This window comes from Somniosus microcephalus, chromosome 17 (assembly GCF_052327205.1).
Source record: "Somniosus microcephalus isolate GS21.2 chromosome 17, FLI_Smic_1.0, whole genome shotgun sequence".
NCBI classification, from domain to species: Eukaryota; Metazoa; Chordata; class Chondrichthyes; order Squaliformes; family Somniosidae; genus Somniosus; species Somniosus microcephalus.
In genome coordinates this window covers 56784218-56801212 of record NC_141003.1, presented here as the reverse complement: position 1 = coordinate 56801212, position 16995 = coordinate 56784218, and the positions used below count along the sequence as shown (strand labels likewise).

At 43.4% G+C, this 16995-nt stretch overlaps 1 protein-coding gene across 29 annotated transcripts in view; it reads right to left on the bottom strand.

Annotated features, from left to right (window-relative positions):
* The window catches only part of magi2a (membrane associated guanylate kinase, WW and PDZ domain containing 2a), an 888182-nt gene that overhangs the window by 324416 nt on the left and 546771 nt on the right, over positions 1 to 16995 (bottom strand). For 27 of the 29 annotated variants that reach the window (XR_015081568.1, XM_086010373.1, XM_086010375.1 and 24 more), the window contains one exon: positions 2657 to 2776. The exons of 1 other annotated variant lie outside the window; for it this stretch is intronic. Coding sequence is in view for 27 of the 28 variants with exons in the window: in XM_086010373.1 (XP_085866499.1) it covers positions 2657 to 2776 (120 nt within the window). In the remaining variant the exon portion in view is untranslated. Of the gene's footprint in view, positions 1 to 2656; positions 2777 to 12291; positions 12394 to 16995 lie in introns of those variants that run through there. One more of the 29 variants, XM_086010395.1, reaches the window with a different exon arrangement.

Here is a 16995-nt window from a genome sequence, read left to right as displayed (position 1 = left end):
GGTCATCACCAACTCTACTCTTAATTGACTGCTTCAATTAGGCACTCTTACATTATGGTAATGCCTCTCAACTCAACTCTCGACAAGTAGCTTGCACTCAGTCGGCAACACTGAAGACAAACCTACTTATCTTTCAAATCCACCAGCAGTGGCAATCCAGTTTTGTTGAGTCTCCAAATCTGCCATTGGTTACTAGCACTCTAGGTACTGCCCAGTGCTTATACTGAATCAGATTCACCACATTGGTGAGTGTGATGACATAACATGTTTATGGCGGCCCAGATGTTTCAAGTGTCATGGTGTCAGCTTTCATGGATGTCATGATATCCAGACTCATCATACTTATAAACAGTGAGCAAAGTGTCACAGACACTCAGCCATATATAGCAGGATTACGATGTGGGTGCCAACCTGTGTGGAGAAAGGCTCCACTATAGCAGATATGTGCACACATAAATGGCTTTCCTAAGACATGGAGCCTAGAGTTAAGAGTGAACTTTACATTGTTTAATTTGTTTTAATGTATTAGTGAATTATGGCAAAGTTGCTCTGGTTAGATTCTTATCTCATATATACTGCATAAATTCCACATGGCACACGTAAAATAAAAACACATTATATTTTTGTGTCCCCAGCCACATAAAATTCATTATCGGGTCTTCAGTTTTTAGTTACTGAGGTAAACAGTGTTCAACTACAGAACAGCAAATAATGTTTTAAATAATGGTCTTTCAAAGTGACAAGTTTCTGAAAAGTGTGGCTTTCTAACACTGCTGTGTAAACACAGGGGGTACATATCTGTACTGTTCAACGTGTTGGGTCCCCAAGAAGTTGTAAAGCAGTTTTTGGCAGTCAATTCTTAAACATGTTTTTAAAATCACAGAATAACTGGTCCATAAAAATATATTTTGTACATTTTCCCTTTTCAATAAGTAGTATATGAAAATTGATATTTGCTCAAATATTGAGTTGGAACTTACTGGAGTGAAGCATCTCACAGCGTTTAGACATTTTCCTGCACCCTTCAGCTCAAAAAAATTCTGCACTGTAACTTGCTGGAAGTGCAACTTATAACAACATGGTGAGAGCAACAGGGCATCTGGGCCTTGAGTGAATGGAGGGACCAACAGTGCATCTCCTTAACCAATGAGATTTAAGTATTGAGAAATAAACAGAGGAACAACAGCGAAGAGGGTGAATTAGAGTCAAATCAAGTACAGAAAGATAAATAAAAAGAGGGAAAGAAAAATTGGATTAAGGGAGAGAGAAAAAAAGCAGAAAAAATAATTTTTAATTTTAAAAGTCTCAACAATTCACCACCTGAAGGAATGAGATGCCATGGTTTAAACTGTTCCATTTCTGGGCTGGAGAGGTTGATTGGCATTGGATGATAATTATCACATCATTAAAATGGTATGTAAGCTGTTAATTACTAGACTTAACTTTGTGACGAGTTTAATTGGCAATTAATGTGCAAATCCAGCAAGTTCTTAAAAATACAGGAAACTTTCGTTCATCCGGAGGTTAAATGTCCGGAAAGCTCTATCTACCGGCAAAATTCAGGAGTCGGTTCAGATAAGTTTTTTTTCTTTTCGTTGCTTCTTTTCTCCAGTCCTGGCTCTGCAAGCGTCTCTGTAGCTAAGCAACAGCTTCAGCTAGACGCTTGCAAGCTGCGCCGACTGTTTTGAAGCTGTTGCTAAGCAACAGGGTTTGTTGCTTCACACAGAGCTCTGAGCTCCGTATGTTTTAACATTAGCGCTGGTTTCTACGGCAGTTTTGATCTAACGGCACCAGCTCGGTCCCATCAGTGCCGGATACCAGAAAGTTTCCTGTAACGGGGAGGCTAAGGGCGAGATGCTGGTTGTACAAAGCAAAGGGCGTAAATTGACTGGCAAGTTCTGGCGATTCACAAATCACGGCGTATCTCTTAATTCCCTGAACTTGCTGGCTGATTTGTGCATTAATAACAATGTGCGTCGTTAACACACCATTATTTGTACAGCAAGGTCTGGACCATTGTTGTAACAATACTGTTTTCCCTACATTCACAATTTTCAGCAAAATGTACCAAAAGGCTGGAAAATCTTTGTTCTGGAAATGTAATCCATAACATACCCAGGAGTAATTGCAGCATCATCAGTGCTAATGCTGGAAGCACAAGCACATGTACAATAACTTCACAACATAGCTGTAGTATCAATCATTGGTCAAAAACAGACCTGGTCATGATTTCAGTGCCATAGCGACCAACAGGCCTATTTCCTCTTCCTCAGGCACATTGCAAACACATTAAGAGGTAATCTAAACTGGAAGCTACTACTGGGTTCCATTTCAGGCATTTTATTATTCTGCGTTCCTCTAATTATGATTCTGGTAAAGAGAATTGATCATTTATTAATAAAATAAACAGAACACCATCCATAAACAAACAATGCTTTGCAATCATTCATTACAAGGTGTGCAAACAGCTGTTGTTGAGAATCTAATGAGAATCACAAACCTGATTGCAATGTTAACTAAGACACTTCATCAGCTGCCATTGCAATCTGACATTTATAGCAGATATTATCAGTAGGATATACTGTCTGTACCTGTGAATTCAGAATTGGAAATGCAGTACACCTCTGTCAGGACTATCCATAACAAATTTAATTACCTTCATAAGTTCCACTTTCTAATAGTGAACCACTTTTCTCCAGTTCCATAAATTCTTCCACGGTCACAAAATTGTAGTCAACACCAGGGACCTCTCCCTCTTTAGGTGGCCTTGTAGTGCCTGAAAGAGTAATAACAAAGGGTATTTGATTTACTGGAGATATTGTCCATAGATACATTGATTCAAACAAAAATGCAAGTGTTGTGATGTATTATAAAAGCTAGGGAAGAAACAAGTTAACTATGAATAAAACATTAATTTTTAGATTGTTCATTCTTCTTACAGTGATGATTCATATTGATGAAACAAATTAATTATTTTTCACCTACACCCTCCCCTGCTACACATTATTGGTATGTCTTAACAGGTTGGCACACTTTATGGACACATTTTCTATTACTGTATTGAACATTATCACCATCACAAAATTATTTTAAGCCAGGATTTCAGTAGTTCAGGGTGTATAAGATTTCAGATACTGTATAATTGATTTCTTTGTTTGTTTGTTTCTAAATTGTCCATCTCACTCCCATGGTCTGGATATTATGGTATCACAGGACTTTAATCCCTATGTTGCATCTCTCTTATCATGGCATGAAGGTAGTCAGCAGGTGGGTGTGGACACAGTTACCCTAACATTGAGAATGCTTATAAATTAACATGAGTAGCATTAGAAATAAGATAACAGAAATGAAGGTGGTTGTGGCATTAAGGAACTATGATGTGGTGGGAATATTAGAAACATGGCTAAATCCACAAGCTGGAAATTAATTTATTATTTAGGGGTATAGAATATTCAGAAAGGACAGAAAAGAGGCAATATAGCCATATATATCAGGAACAACTGGAAGATAATAAAGTTGATCCTGAGGCACAAGATAAGCTACTTTGAACAGAAATCTCTGATGTGAAAAAATCCAAGCTAATACTAGGAATATGCTACAGTCCACCAGGTCAGTGCATGAAGGAAGTGAGTTTGTTCTATGAAGAGATAAGAAGGGTATGCGAGAACAAGAATACTATTTTAATGGGGGATTTCAAGCAAACCCACATAAATTTTAGAAAATCCAAGTGGCCCAAAACTCAGAACTGGTAAATTTAATGCATGACTGCTTCATGATTCAGTGTGTAAGAGAAGCCACGAAAGGCAGTGTTCATGTTGACCTGGAATTCATAAATGAACAAGACAACGTACAGGAAATAGAAGTCATAATATGGAATGATCAAGTTTAACATAATCTGAGGCCATATTAAACATAAGACCATGAACAAAGCCTATAACTTTAAAAAGGTCTAAATTCAAAGAGATGAGGGAAAATTTAAAATAAAGGTATTAATAGCGGATGATTGACAATACTTAAGAAAACAAATGGAACAGCTTTAAAAAAATAATTCTGGCCATATAAGGGAAGTACATACTTAAAGCAAGCTCAGGCCAAATAAGCGTGATTAACAAATTAAAAGTCAAATAAAGAGGAAAAATGACCTCTACAAATCCTGCAGGGAGAAAGGAGAAGGGGCTCATAGGGACGAATATAAGATCACTCAAAAACAAGTTAAAAGGATGATCAGTGAGGCACAGAGCCATAAAAAAATAGCTACAGAGGCAAATAACAGTGACAGATTATTTTAATACTATAACATCAAGTGAACTGTCAGAGAAGAGGTGAGAACGTTAAAGGATGCAAATGGGGCTTAAAGCTAGGATGTACACAAGATAGTAAATATTCTGAATGATTACTTCCTCAAAGTAAGAAAGAACTTGCATTTATATAGCACCTTTCAAGACATCAGGACGTCCCAAAGCGCTTAACAACCAAATTAAGTACTTTTGAAGTGTAGTCACTTTTGCTATGTAGGAAATGTGGCAGCCAAATTGCACACAGCAAGCTCCCACAAACAGCAATACTGACCAGATAATCTGTCTTTAATGATGTTGGTTGAGGGATAAATATTGGCCAGGACACCGGGGATAACTTCCCTGCTCTTCTTCGAAATAATGACATGAATCTTTTACGTCCACCTGAGAGAGCAGACGGGACCTCAGTTTAACGTCACATCTGAAAGACAGCACCTCCGATAATGCAGCATTCACTCAGTACTGCACTGGAGTGCTCAAGTCTCTGGAGTGGGACTTGAATCCACAACCTCCTGACTCAAAGGCGAGCGTGCTACCACAAGGGAAGACGTGAACTACATGCCCTCCCCCCAAAAAAACACCGGCATAATTCAGTACTTTGATATTGAAGGGGTTAAAAGTTAGATTAGTGGCTTAACTGACTAGCTGGCTGATGTAATAAAGGAGAAGTCTGGCAGAACAAAGACAGTTGGGAAAAGCATATTACACGATGATTGGGGAGTAAAAGAATCAAGGAGGCCATACATTGAACAATGGGCCGCCAAGATGTGATTTGCGAAGAAAAGGTTAAGGTCAGTGCGGTGCAGGCACCGGGGCCAAGGTTTAGAGTGACAGACGATAATGACGACTTTGACTGGGGCGAATTAGAGAAGGAAGCCGCAGATTATGACAGACAAGACGATGACGGGGGTTGGGAGCTCCCACCTAAATATGACGCAGAGGGACCATCAGCCCCGCCCACTGCCCGAAACCGGGACAAAGAGCGAAATGGCCATGGCCCCTATTACAACGGAGATTAGACAAGTGGGAAATGGGCAGGCTCAGACTACAGTATCTGTCCCGTTCACCCCAGCCGAGAAACAGATGATGACGAGGGACCTCCCGACCCCTAAAGCAAACCATGCAAACACTGACTTTTGGAATAAGTTAGAGGAGATGATCAGTAATAAAGGTCAAGGCACACCAGAAAGTCCAGGATGATATCCAAAGGGGAAATCAGTGGGCAGGCGAGGCAGCAAAGGGGGCTGTGGAGATGGAGACCCTGGAGCCAGTGGCAGCTTGTACCATCGGTCCAGAGGAAGTAAATGTGCAAACATTACATGAGGAAATGACTGAAACAGAAGGAAGGGTGGAAAAGGAAAGGGGCAGACAAGGATGAGCATGGGATTTGGAAAAAGGAGGGACGAGTAGTAGCCCCTGAATGCATACGGCAAAACTTGCTCAAAATCTATCATGGGAATCAACACTCCGGAAGAAATGCTATGTACTGGAGTATAGAACGGTGCTGGTGGTGGCTGGGGATGGGCAGGGACATAGCAAAATATTGCCACAGATGTATTACCTGTGCCCAGTACAATACCTGCAAGGCCGTAAAGATCAGATTGTCCCACCAACTTCGGCCTAAGGGGCCTTGGGAGCAGGTCCAGATAGACTTCACCGGACCTCTGCCCCCTAGCCGAGGTAAAACGTATCGCCTAGTGGCGATAGACCAGTTCACACGATGGGTAGAAGTATTTGCCACAAGGGATTGCTCTGCTACCACTGTCGCAAAGATTTGCGCTGAGGAAATAGTACCCCGATGGGGGGTGCCACTGCAAATAGACTCAGATCAGGGAACACACTTCACTGGCAAAGTCATCAAGCAGCCATGCACCCTATTAGGAGTAAAACAGAGGTTTCACAAACCATGCCACCCACAGAGTTTGGGAATGATAGAGAGAATGAATAGAACCTTAAAGGTCTCACTTGCAAAGGCCATTGCCGAGACAGGCAAGGGATGGGCGGACATTTTTTTTTATTCATTGATGGGATGTGGGCATCGCTGGCTAGGCCTGCATTTAGTGCCCATCCCTAATTGCCCTTGAGAAAATGGTGGTGAGCCACCTTCTTGAACTGCTGCAGTCCATATGGTGTAGGCACACCCACAATGCTGTTAGGAAGGGAGTTCCAGGATTTTGGCCCAGCGACAGTGAAGGAACGGCGATACAGGTCCAAGTCAGGATGGTGTGTGGCTTGGAGGGGAACTTGTAGGTGGTGATGTTCCCATGCGTCTGCTGCCCTTGTCCTTCTAAGTGGTAGAGGTCGCGGGTTTGAAAGGTGCTGTTGAAGGAGCTTTGGCGAGTTGCTGCAGTGCATCTTGTAGATGGTACACACTGCAGCCACAGTGCGATGGTGGTGGAGGGAGTGAATGTTGAAGGTGGTGGATGGAGTGCCAATCAAGCGGGCTGCTTTGTCCTGGATGGTGTCGAGCTTCTTGAGTGTTGTTGGAGCTGCACTCATCCAGGCAAGTGGAGAGTATTCCATCACACTCCTGACTTGTGCCTTGTAGATGGTGGAAAGGCTTTGGGGAGTCAGGAGGCGAGACACTCGCCGCAGAATTCCCAGCCTCTGGCCTGCTCTTGTAGCCACAGTATTTATATGGCTGGTCCAGTTCAGTTTCTGATCAATGGTAACCCCCAGGATGTTGACAGTGGGGGATTCAGCGATGGTAATGCCATTGAATGTCAAGAGGAGATGGTTAGAGTCTCGCTTGTTGGAGATGGTCATTGCCTGGCACTTGTGTGGTGCGAATGTTACTTGCCACTTGTCAGCCCAAGTCTGAATGTTGTCCAGGTCTTGCTGCATATGGACATGGACTGCGTCAGTATCTGACGAGTCTCGAATGGTGCTGAACAGTGTGCAATCATCAGCGAACATCCCCACTTCTGACCTTATGATGGAGGGAAGGTCATTGATGAAACAGCTGAAGATGGTTGGGCCGAGGACATTGCCCTGAGGAACTCCTGCAGTGTCATGTGATTGAGATGAATGACCTCCAACAACCACAGCCAACTTCCTTTGTGCTAGGTATGATTCCAACCAATGGAGAGTTTTCCCCTTGATTCCCATTGACTTCAGTTTTGCTAGGGCTCCTTGATGCCACACTCGATCAAATGCTGCCTTGATACTACCTAGCATCCTAATGCGGTTGAGGGCTACGTCCAATCGCACAACCGGACTAACCCCGTTTGAATTAATGACTGGGCGGGTCATGAGAGTGCCCAAAGGCACGATCACGGGTAGTGAGGACGTGGGACCAGCCCAGGACAGGATTAGGCGGCTTATTAAGGAACTATGCAAACAACTGCATGATCTGAGACAGGAAGTCAGGGACCAACAAATAGTAAGGAATAAGGAAATGGAGGAAGAACAAAATTTACCAGTAGTAGGGGACAGGGTGATGGTAAGAGTTTTACCCTCCAGACCAGGATGGGCACCTCGCTGGCAGGGACCCTACGAGGTCCTAATGACCAGCGACACTTGCGCATGTGTAAATATGAAAGGAAAAGGTCGGTGGAAACACTGGACACAACTTAAGAAATTCGAAAGCGTCCACTGTTTATATTCCTCTACAGGACTCAGATATGGATGACCTTACTGATATGCCTGGCCACGGCGACCACAGAAGGAGCCACATCGGTCGATCGAAGGGGGCAATGAGGCCTGTATTACAAGAACTCGAGCGACGTCAGTTGCGATCAGGAACGTGGGGCATTAACTGTCACGGTTGATAAAACAGTGTAATTAAATTGTAGCTCTGGGTTAACGGATGTAAACATATTTGACAACAAACCAGGCAATACAGGGGATAGGGGTAACACGGGGATGGCTGTTAAATGGACAAACATGAGCACGGTATGCTTCGGAAAGAAGAGTGATGCTACATTAACATGCGTACAGGGAGGAACTATGCAAGTAAGATGTGGGAGCGATTTCACTCAGATGTCCGGGGTACCCCAGCAGGAAGGAGGAGTGTGGGAACTATGCCCAACCTCCAAGTACACCAACTCTGATGACTGGTGTTGGAAGCTGAACCCCCAGGATACTCCCACGACCACAACCACACCGACCAACCCAGTAACAGAAGCCCCGAAGCCCCTCACTTTGACTACAGAGGAACCCTTGAGCTGTCCGCAGACTAGTTATCCGGGATTCTGATAGGCGCTTATTTGAGAATGTACACCATGAGATAGTTTCGGTTGTCCTCAATATTAGCCAGATGAGGTTACCCAAATAGTGCGAGTGGCGTACAAGGTCTTTTTACCATCGGCTCCTCGACATGACAGTTACTGATGCCCTCCGGGCCTCTAGGGGACGCATGCAGTCGAGCCTATCTCGCTGCAAGAGGAACCTGGTAAATGATATAACCACTGCTTACAGTGCAGGGGCATCCACAGTTAATTCCCTGGATATAGCGGAAATCGATAGCAAGGTGAATCATCTAACATCCAAACTAAGGGACCTCATGGTAAAGGCAAATAAGTTGGAGGGACAACAGGGACAGACCGGAGAAGACTTGGCTAAAATTCGCAACAAGGTGGATGAATTAATGGCACTAATAGAAGTAAATGGGTATGATGTAATTGCCATTACAGAGACATGGTTGTAGGGTAACCAAAGCTGGGAACTGAATATTCCAGGGTACTCAACATTTAGGAAGGACAGACAAAAAGGAAAAGGGGGTGGCGTAGCGCTGTTAATAAGGGATGAGATCGGTACGGTAGAGATAAAAGATTTTGGCTCGGCAGATCGTGATGTAGAACTGGAATCAGTTTAGGTGAAGCGAAGAAACAGCAAAGGGTGGGAAACATTGGTGGGAGTTGTGTATAGGCCACCAAACAGTAGTGGTAATGTAGGGCACAGCATCAATCAAGAGATTAGAAGTGCATGTAACGAGGGCAATACGGTAATCATGGGGGACTTTAATCTACATATTGACTGGGCAAATCAAATTACCACTAATTGTGTGGAGGACGAATTCTTGGAATGCAAGCGAGATGGTTTCCTGGATCAGTATGTGGAGGAACCAACCAGGGAACAGGCTATTCTGGATCTGGTACTGTGTAATGAGAAAGGGCTAATCAATGGGACAAGTGACTATAATATGATTGAATTTTACATTAAGTTTGAGAGTGATGTAGTCCAATCTGAAACTAAGGTCTTCAATCTAAACAGGAAACTACAGGAAACTGTGTGTTATCCGGAGGCTAACTGTCCGGAATGCTCGAGCCACTGGCAAAAATCAGGTGCCGTTTTCATTAGGTTTTTTTCTCTCGTTGCTTTCATCCTCAACAGTCAAGCTCTGCAAGGTCTGCTGAAGCTGTTGCTAAGCTACAGAGATGCTTGGACTGTTTAGAAGCACAGGGTTTGTTGACAGATACAGAGCTCAGAAGCTTCCGTATCTTTCAACATTAGCGCTGGTTTGTCCGGCAGTTTTGAGGGAACGGCAACAGCTCGGTCCCGTCGGTGCCGGATAGCACAAAGTTTCCTGTACAAGGGTATGAGGGACAAGTTGGCCATGGTAGATTGGGAGACTACACTAAAAGGTATGAAGGTGGACATACAATGGCTAATATTCAAGGAAATAATGCATAATTTGCAAGAAACATATATTCCTCTAGGGGCATAAAAACCCAAAAGGAAAAGTGATCCAACCATGGCTAATAAAAGAAATTAAAGCTAGTATTAAGTCAAAGGGGGAAGCTTATAAAGTTGCCAAAAAAAGCAGTCAGCCTGAGGATTGGGGTCTTTTTAGAAATCAGCAAAGGGGGACCAAGAAATGAAAGGGAAAATGGAATATGAACACAAACTAGCGAAAAATATAAAAACGGATTGTAAAAGCTTCTATAGGTATGTGAAAACGAAAAGACTGGCGAAGGTAAATGTAGGTCCTTTACAGTCAGAGGTGGGAGAATTTGTAATGGGGAATGAGGAAATGGCTGAGAAATTAAATAAATACTTTGTTTCTGTCTTCACGGAGGAAGACACAAAAAAACTCCCAGAAATACGAGAAAACCAAGGGTGCGACGAGAATGAGGAACTTAAAGAAATTATTCGTAAAAAAACAGTACTAGCAAAATTAATGGGACTAAAAGTCGATAAATCCCAAGGACCGAATGACCTACATCCTAGGGTTTTGAAAGAGGTGGCCATTGGGATAGTGGACGCATTGGTTGTCATCTTCCAAAATTCTATAGATTCTGGAACGGTTCCTGCAGATTGGAGGATAGCAAATGTAACCCCGCTATTTAAGAAAGGAGAGAGAAAATGGGGAACTACAGACCTGTTAGCCTCACAACAGTAGTTGGGAAAATGCTGGAATCTATTTTAAAGAATGCAATAACTGGGCACTTAGAAACTAATAGTAAGATTGGGCAGAGTCAACATGGATTTATGAAAGGGAAATCCTGTTCAACAAATGTATTGGAGTTCTTTGAGGATGTAACTAGTGGAACTGGTAGACTTGGTGTATTTGGATTTTCAGAAGGCATTCGATAAGGTCCCACACAAGAGGTTGGTGAACAAAATTAGGGCATATGGAATTGGTGGTAATATACTAGCATGGATTGAGAATTGATTAACAGACAGAAAACAAAGAGTAGGGATAAACAGGTCTTTTTCAGGATGGCAGGCTGTGACTAGTGGGGTACTGCAAGGATCGGTGCTTGGGCCCCAGCTATTCACAATCTATATCAATGATTTGGATGAGGGGACTAAATGTAATATTTCCACGTTTGCTGATGATACAAAGCTAGGTGGCAGTGTCAGTTGCACAGAGGATGTGAAGAGGCTTCAAGGGGATCTCGACAGGCTTAGTGAGTGGGCGAGAACATGGCAGATGGAATATAATGTGGATAAATGTGAAGTTATCCACTTTGGTAGAAAAAACAGAAAGGCAGAGTATTTCCTAAATGGTGAAAGATTGGGGAATGTAGATGCTCAAAGGGACCTGGGTGTCCTTGTACATGAGTCACTGAAAGTGAATTTGCAGTTGCAGCAAGCCATTAGGAAGGCAAATGGTATGCTGGCCTTCATTACAAGAGGATTTGAGTACAGGAGTAAAGAAGTCTTACTCCAATTATATAGGGCCTTGGTGAGACCACACCTGGAGTACTGTGTACAATTTTGGTCTCCTTACCTAAGGAAGGATATATTTGCCATAGAGGGAGTGCAACGAAGGTTCACGAGATTGATTCCTGGGATGGCGGGACTGTCGTATAAGAGATTGAGTAAACTAGGCCTGTATTCTCTTGAATTCAGAAGAATGAGAGGGGATCTCATTGAAGCATACAAAATTATTACAGGGCTTGATAGGGTGGATGCTGGGAGAATGTTTCCCTTGGCTGGGGAGTCTAGAACCAGGGGCCACAGCCTCAGGATAGAGGGTAGGCTATTCAGGACTGAGATGAGAAGAAATTTCTTCACACAGAGGGTGGTGAATCTTTGGAATTCTCTACCCCAGAGGGCTGTGGAGGCTCAGTCACTGGGTATATTCAAAACAGAAGTCGATAGATTTCGGACTAGTAAGGGCATCAAGGGATATGGCGATAGAGCCGGTGAATGGAGCTCAGGCAGAAGATCAGCCATGATCTCATTGAATGGCGGAGCAGGCTCGAAGGGCCGAATGGCCGACTCTTGCTCCTATTTCTTATGTTCTTAAAACCCTATTAGAGTCCGTGCAAGTTTTGGAAAACCATGCCCATACAGTTAACTACGTCACCGGCACCCTGCATAACATAACTAATCAGGCCTCTAGGGAACAAATGTGCGTGGCCTACGGTGCATGGCTAATAGGGGAGGTGCGACATAATCTAGCACAGCTCCACAATGGAGAATTGCCAGATTGGATACGGATAGTGCATTGCAAGACTGGGCGCCAGAGAGCGGCAATTGCTCGTGCCCCCTACGAGGACTTATAAGGGTCTACCCGACAACTAAACATTGTGTTACCACTCACCTGAGGCTGATAGGAATGGTATTAGCTGTACCCAGTCTGCAGGAATGGGAATCCAAGCCCCTGTACAAGGTAGAGAATGTCAGGATCATAAGAGATGGCAATTGGCTCAGATACCACCACGCACCCAGTTATGCAACCCAGAAAGGTTCCTTCTCGATGGGGATCTCGCTAGAGGGATGCAGAGAAAGGGGGAGTAACGTAGTCTGCCCACATCCCGTGGAGATTGGGCCAGGAGCCATGTGCGGTTTCAACACCACCCTAAACTGTACCCTTGAAATTTCCAGAGCTGGTACCATGAGCCAACGCGAGCAGCACACCGGGGAAAAGGAGAACACTGAGTGACCACCAGTGAATCTCAATACCAGTATGGTAACATCCAGTGCCCAGTGACCAGCTCAAGTTTCTGCTTTCGCCCCCGGGCCCCAACAACGATCGGACATGCAACCTAACCTACCTACGGTCGCCCCGCGAGGAATCTGGCGAGTCCAACTGAGGACCTGAAGGACAGCATGCTCGAATATGTGCTCCCTGAGGGGAAGGACATCCCGAAACTACTAGAACACCTACTGGAACTGAGGAAAGAGGCCGGGGCGATAACTAAGCAGTATTGAGCTGTGGGCTGACAAGTCCCCGGGTCCTGATGGACTTCATCCTAGGGTCTTAAAAGAAGTGGCTAATGAGATAGTTGATGCGTTGGTTTTAATTTTCCAAAATTCCCTAGATTCGGGGAAGGTTGCATTAGATTGGAAAATAGCGAATGTAACTCCTTTATTCAAAAAGGGAGGGAGACAAAGCAGGAAACTACAGGCCAGTTAGCTTAACATCTGTCATAGGGAAGATATTAGAAGCTATTATTAAAGACGTTATAGTAGGGCATTTAGAAAAGTTCAAAGTAATCAGACAGAGTCAACATGGTTTTGTGCAAGGGAAATCATGTTTAACCAATTTATTGGAGTTCTTTGAGGAAGTAACATGTGCTGTGGATAAAGGAGAACTGGTGGATGTACTGTACTTAGATTTCCAGAATGCATTTGATAAGGTGCCACATCAAAGGTTATTGCAGAAAATAAAAGCTCATGGTGTAGGGGGTAACATATTGGCATGGATAGAAGATTGGCTAGCTAACAGGAAACAGAGAGTAGGCATAAATGGGTCATTTTCTGATTGGCAAGATGTAATGAGTGGTGTGCCACAGGGATCAGTGCTGGGGCCTCAACTTTTTACAATTTATATAAATGACTTGGATGAAGGGACCGAAGGTATGGTTGCTAAATTTGCTGATGATACAAGGATAGGTAGGAAAGTAAATTGTGAAGAGGACATAAGGAGGCTACAAAGTGATATAGATCGGTTAAGTGAGTAGGCAAAGATCTGGCAAATGGAGTATAATGTGAGAAAATGTGAAGTTGTCCATTTTGGCAGGAAGAATAAAAAAGCATATTATCTAAATGGTGAGAGAGTGCCAAACTCTGAGATGCAGAGGGATCTGGGTGTCCTAGTGCAAAAGGTTACTATGCAGGTACAGCAAGTAATTAGGAAAGCTAATAGAATGTTATCGTTTATTGTGAGGGGAATTGAATAAAGAAGTAGGGATGTTATGCTTCAGTTATACAGGGCATTGATTGGTGAGACCACATCTGGAGTACTGTGTACAGTATTGGTCTCCTTATTTAAGGGAGGATGTAAATGCATTGGAAGCAGTTCAGAGAAGGTTTACTAGACTAATACCTGGAATGGGCAGGTTTGTCTTTTGAGGAAAGGTTGGACAGGCTAGGCTTGTATCCACTGGAGTTTAGAAGAGTAAGAGGTGACTTGATTGAAACATATAAGATCCTGAGGGGTCTGGACAGGGTGGTTGTGGAGCGGATGTTTCCTCTTGTGGGAGAATCTAGAACTAGGGGACACTGTTTAAAAATAAGGGGTCGCCCATTTAAGGCAGAGATGAGGAGAAATTTTTTCTCACAGAGTGTTGTGAGTCTTTGGAACTCTCTTTCTCAGAGGGCGGTGGAAGCAGAGTCCTTGAATATTTTTAAGGCAGAGGTAGATAGATTCTTGATAAGCAAGGGGGTGAAAAGTTATCGGGGGTGAAAAGTTATCGGGGATAAGTGGGAATGTGGAGTCATCGGATCAGCCATGATCTTATTGAGTGGTAGAGCAGGCTCGAAGGGCTGAGTGGCCTACTCCTGCTCCTAATTCATATGTTTGTATGAGCAGGAGGTCAAACAACTGGGGAAGGATGTGGAGGCCAAGCTGGAAGATGCCTCATGGTGGCAGACACTTTGGGACTGGGGTATTAGGGTGGACATACACCCCTGGATCAGAATTGCATCTCATGTATTGGTGGTGGTGCAGTTGCTAATTGTCATCATACTTATGTTTGAGTATTGTACTCGATGTAAATGACGCTGTAACCGAGCCATTGCTAAAACCGTTGTTGAAACACAGTATAGATTGGGAGAGAAGCAGGGAATGTTAGAGGTAGTTTAAGTAGCCACACCCATGCAAATCCAACCACCTGCCTGGCCAGCAGTGATGGGGCGAGGAGCACGGGCAGGTGAAGTTAGTTGGCCAGCTTGGGCTATCACCAAGGGCCAAATGGGGGGAACTGAAGGGGTTAAAAGTTAGATTAGCGGCTTAACTGACTAGCTGGCTGATGTAATAAAGGAGAAGTCTGGCAGAACAAAGACAGTTGGAAAAAGCATATTACACGATGATTGGGGGAGTAAAAGAATCAAGGAGGCCATGCATTGAACAATGGGCCGCCAAGATGTGATTTACGAAGATGAGGTTAAGCATACGTAAATTAGATAGAACAATGGCAGATGTGGAAACAGGGCAAATGAGATAAACAAGATATGTTTTGTGGAGATGTGATTAAGTGTACATGACTTGGACAATTAATTGGCCAAGTCCCGAAGATATGAAGGAAACAAAATGTAAGACTGTATTTAAGCCAACTGCTTGAATGTAAAAATTAGACTCCTGTCTCAGCTCAGGCTGAGAGAACCTCTCCCTGCACGTGCTTGAATAAAGATCGCTCGGAACCAGTACACACTCGTCTCCGTCTGCTTTGGGACAGAGTGAAATCGCACAACAATATAAATGAGATGGAAGTCCATGTCCATCTGAAAGGACTTGAAACAAAAAATCCCCAGAGATAGATGATAGTTATACCAGAGTGTTGAGAGAGACTAGCAAGTACATTGTGAAGCTTTAACAATCATTATGAGGGAGTCAACAAACACTGGAGCGGTACCTGTAGATTGGAAACAGGCTAATGCGGTACCCATGATCAAAAACAGTGACAAAATAGACACAGGAAACTAAAAATCCATTAGTCTTACTTCAATACCTTGTAAAATAATGGAATTAATCATCAGGAATGAATTTGAGGATTAACTTTAAAACAGCAACATAAACAGCAGTCGTTACAATATGGCTTTAGACAGGAAAGATCCTGCCTGACCAAACTCCTTGAATTCTTTGAGGAGGTAACAACCCAAGTCAATTGTAATAAACACTACAACATTATGTAGCTGTACTTCCAAAAGGTATTTGCTAAACTTACACGAGAGGTTACAAATTAAGCTCAAAGCTGTGGGGGCTTCATGGACAAGAAATTGGCTGAAGGGTAGAATACTGCGGTTAGAGGAGTAACAGCAAGGTGGGGAAGTAATTAGTGCAGTGTCCCAAGGCTCTGTATTGGGACCACAGCTGTTCCTAATTCACATCGAGTTAATTCAGAAATTTGCAGATGATGCCAAACTCAGAGAGGCAGTGGAATTGAAAGATTGACAAAACCAATAGAATGTTGAACTACATAGCCAAAATAGTTCAAAACAAGTCAAAGTTGTGATCGAACTGTATAGCGCTCTGGTCAGACCACACCTTGAATACTGTGTCCAGTTTTGGTTGCTGAGAAACAAGAAAGATATTCAAGCACTGGAGGCAGTGCAGAGAAGAGACACAAGGCATGAGCTGTCTAATTTCTGAGGAAAGACTGAAGGGACTTGGGCTTTCCAGCCTGGAGAGATGATCTTATAGAGGTTGATCCCGAATAAACACAATGGGCCAAAAATTCGGGTCGGGGGCTTCCCGCGGGTGCAAGCCCCCGATCTGCACTCACCCTGCGCGCTGACATCTGAAGCCCGGGCCTGCTTGCATTTCCTGTGACAGGCCCGGTTCAGATGTCAGCGCGCAGTGCTTACCTGATCCAGCGGCGTAGTTAGTGCGATGTGCCGGCTGGGATCAGGTGAGCACTGTGCAGCCAATCAGGGGAGGGGTAGGTTCATTCATGAGTTTGAGAGTAAGAACTGTCAAACTCATGAAAACTACGGGGGCCCAAAACACTATTTAAACTTTAAATAAAAATTTAAAAAACATCCCAATCATTAAATTAAGTATAAATAAGTTAAAAAAAATAATTTAAACAATAACTTTTTTTGAAAAAAATAAATTTTTAATAAAAAGGGTCTAAAACTAAACTTACCTTATTGTAGATTCTTTAAAATAATAAACCTGTGGGAAAAAAAATTCTAAATTACACTAAAACACCACTTACCTGTAAAAATAAATACTTACATGTGCTTTTTACAAGCGTAAAGACTGGAGGCCTTTACACATGCGCAAATCCCCCAAAACAGAGGAAATCCAAGACGCACGCGCTGCCCCCTACAGCGCACGCACTAGCCTCTTCACCTCTTG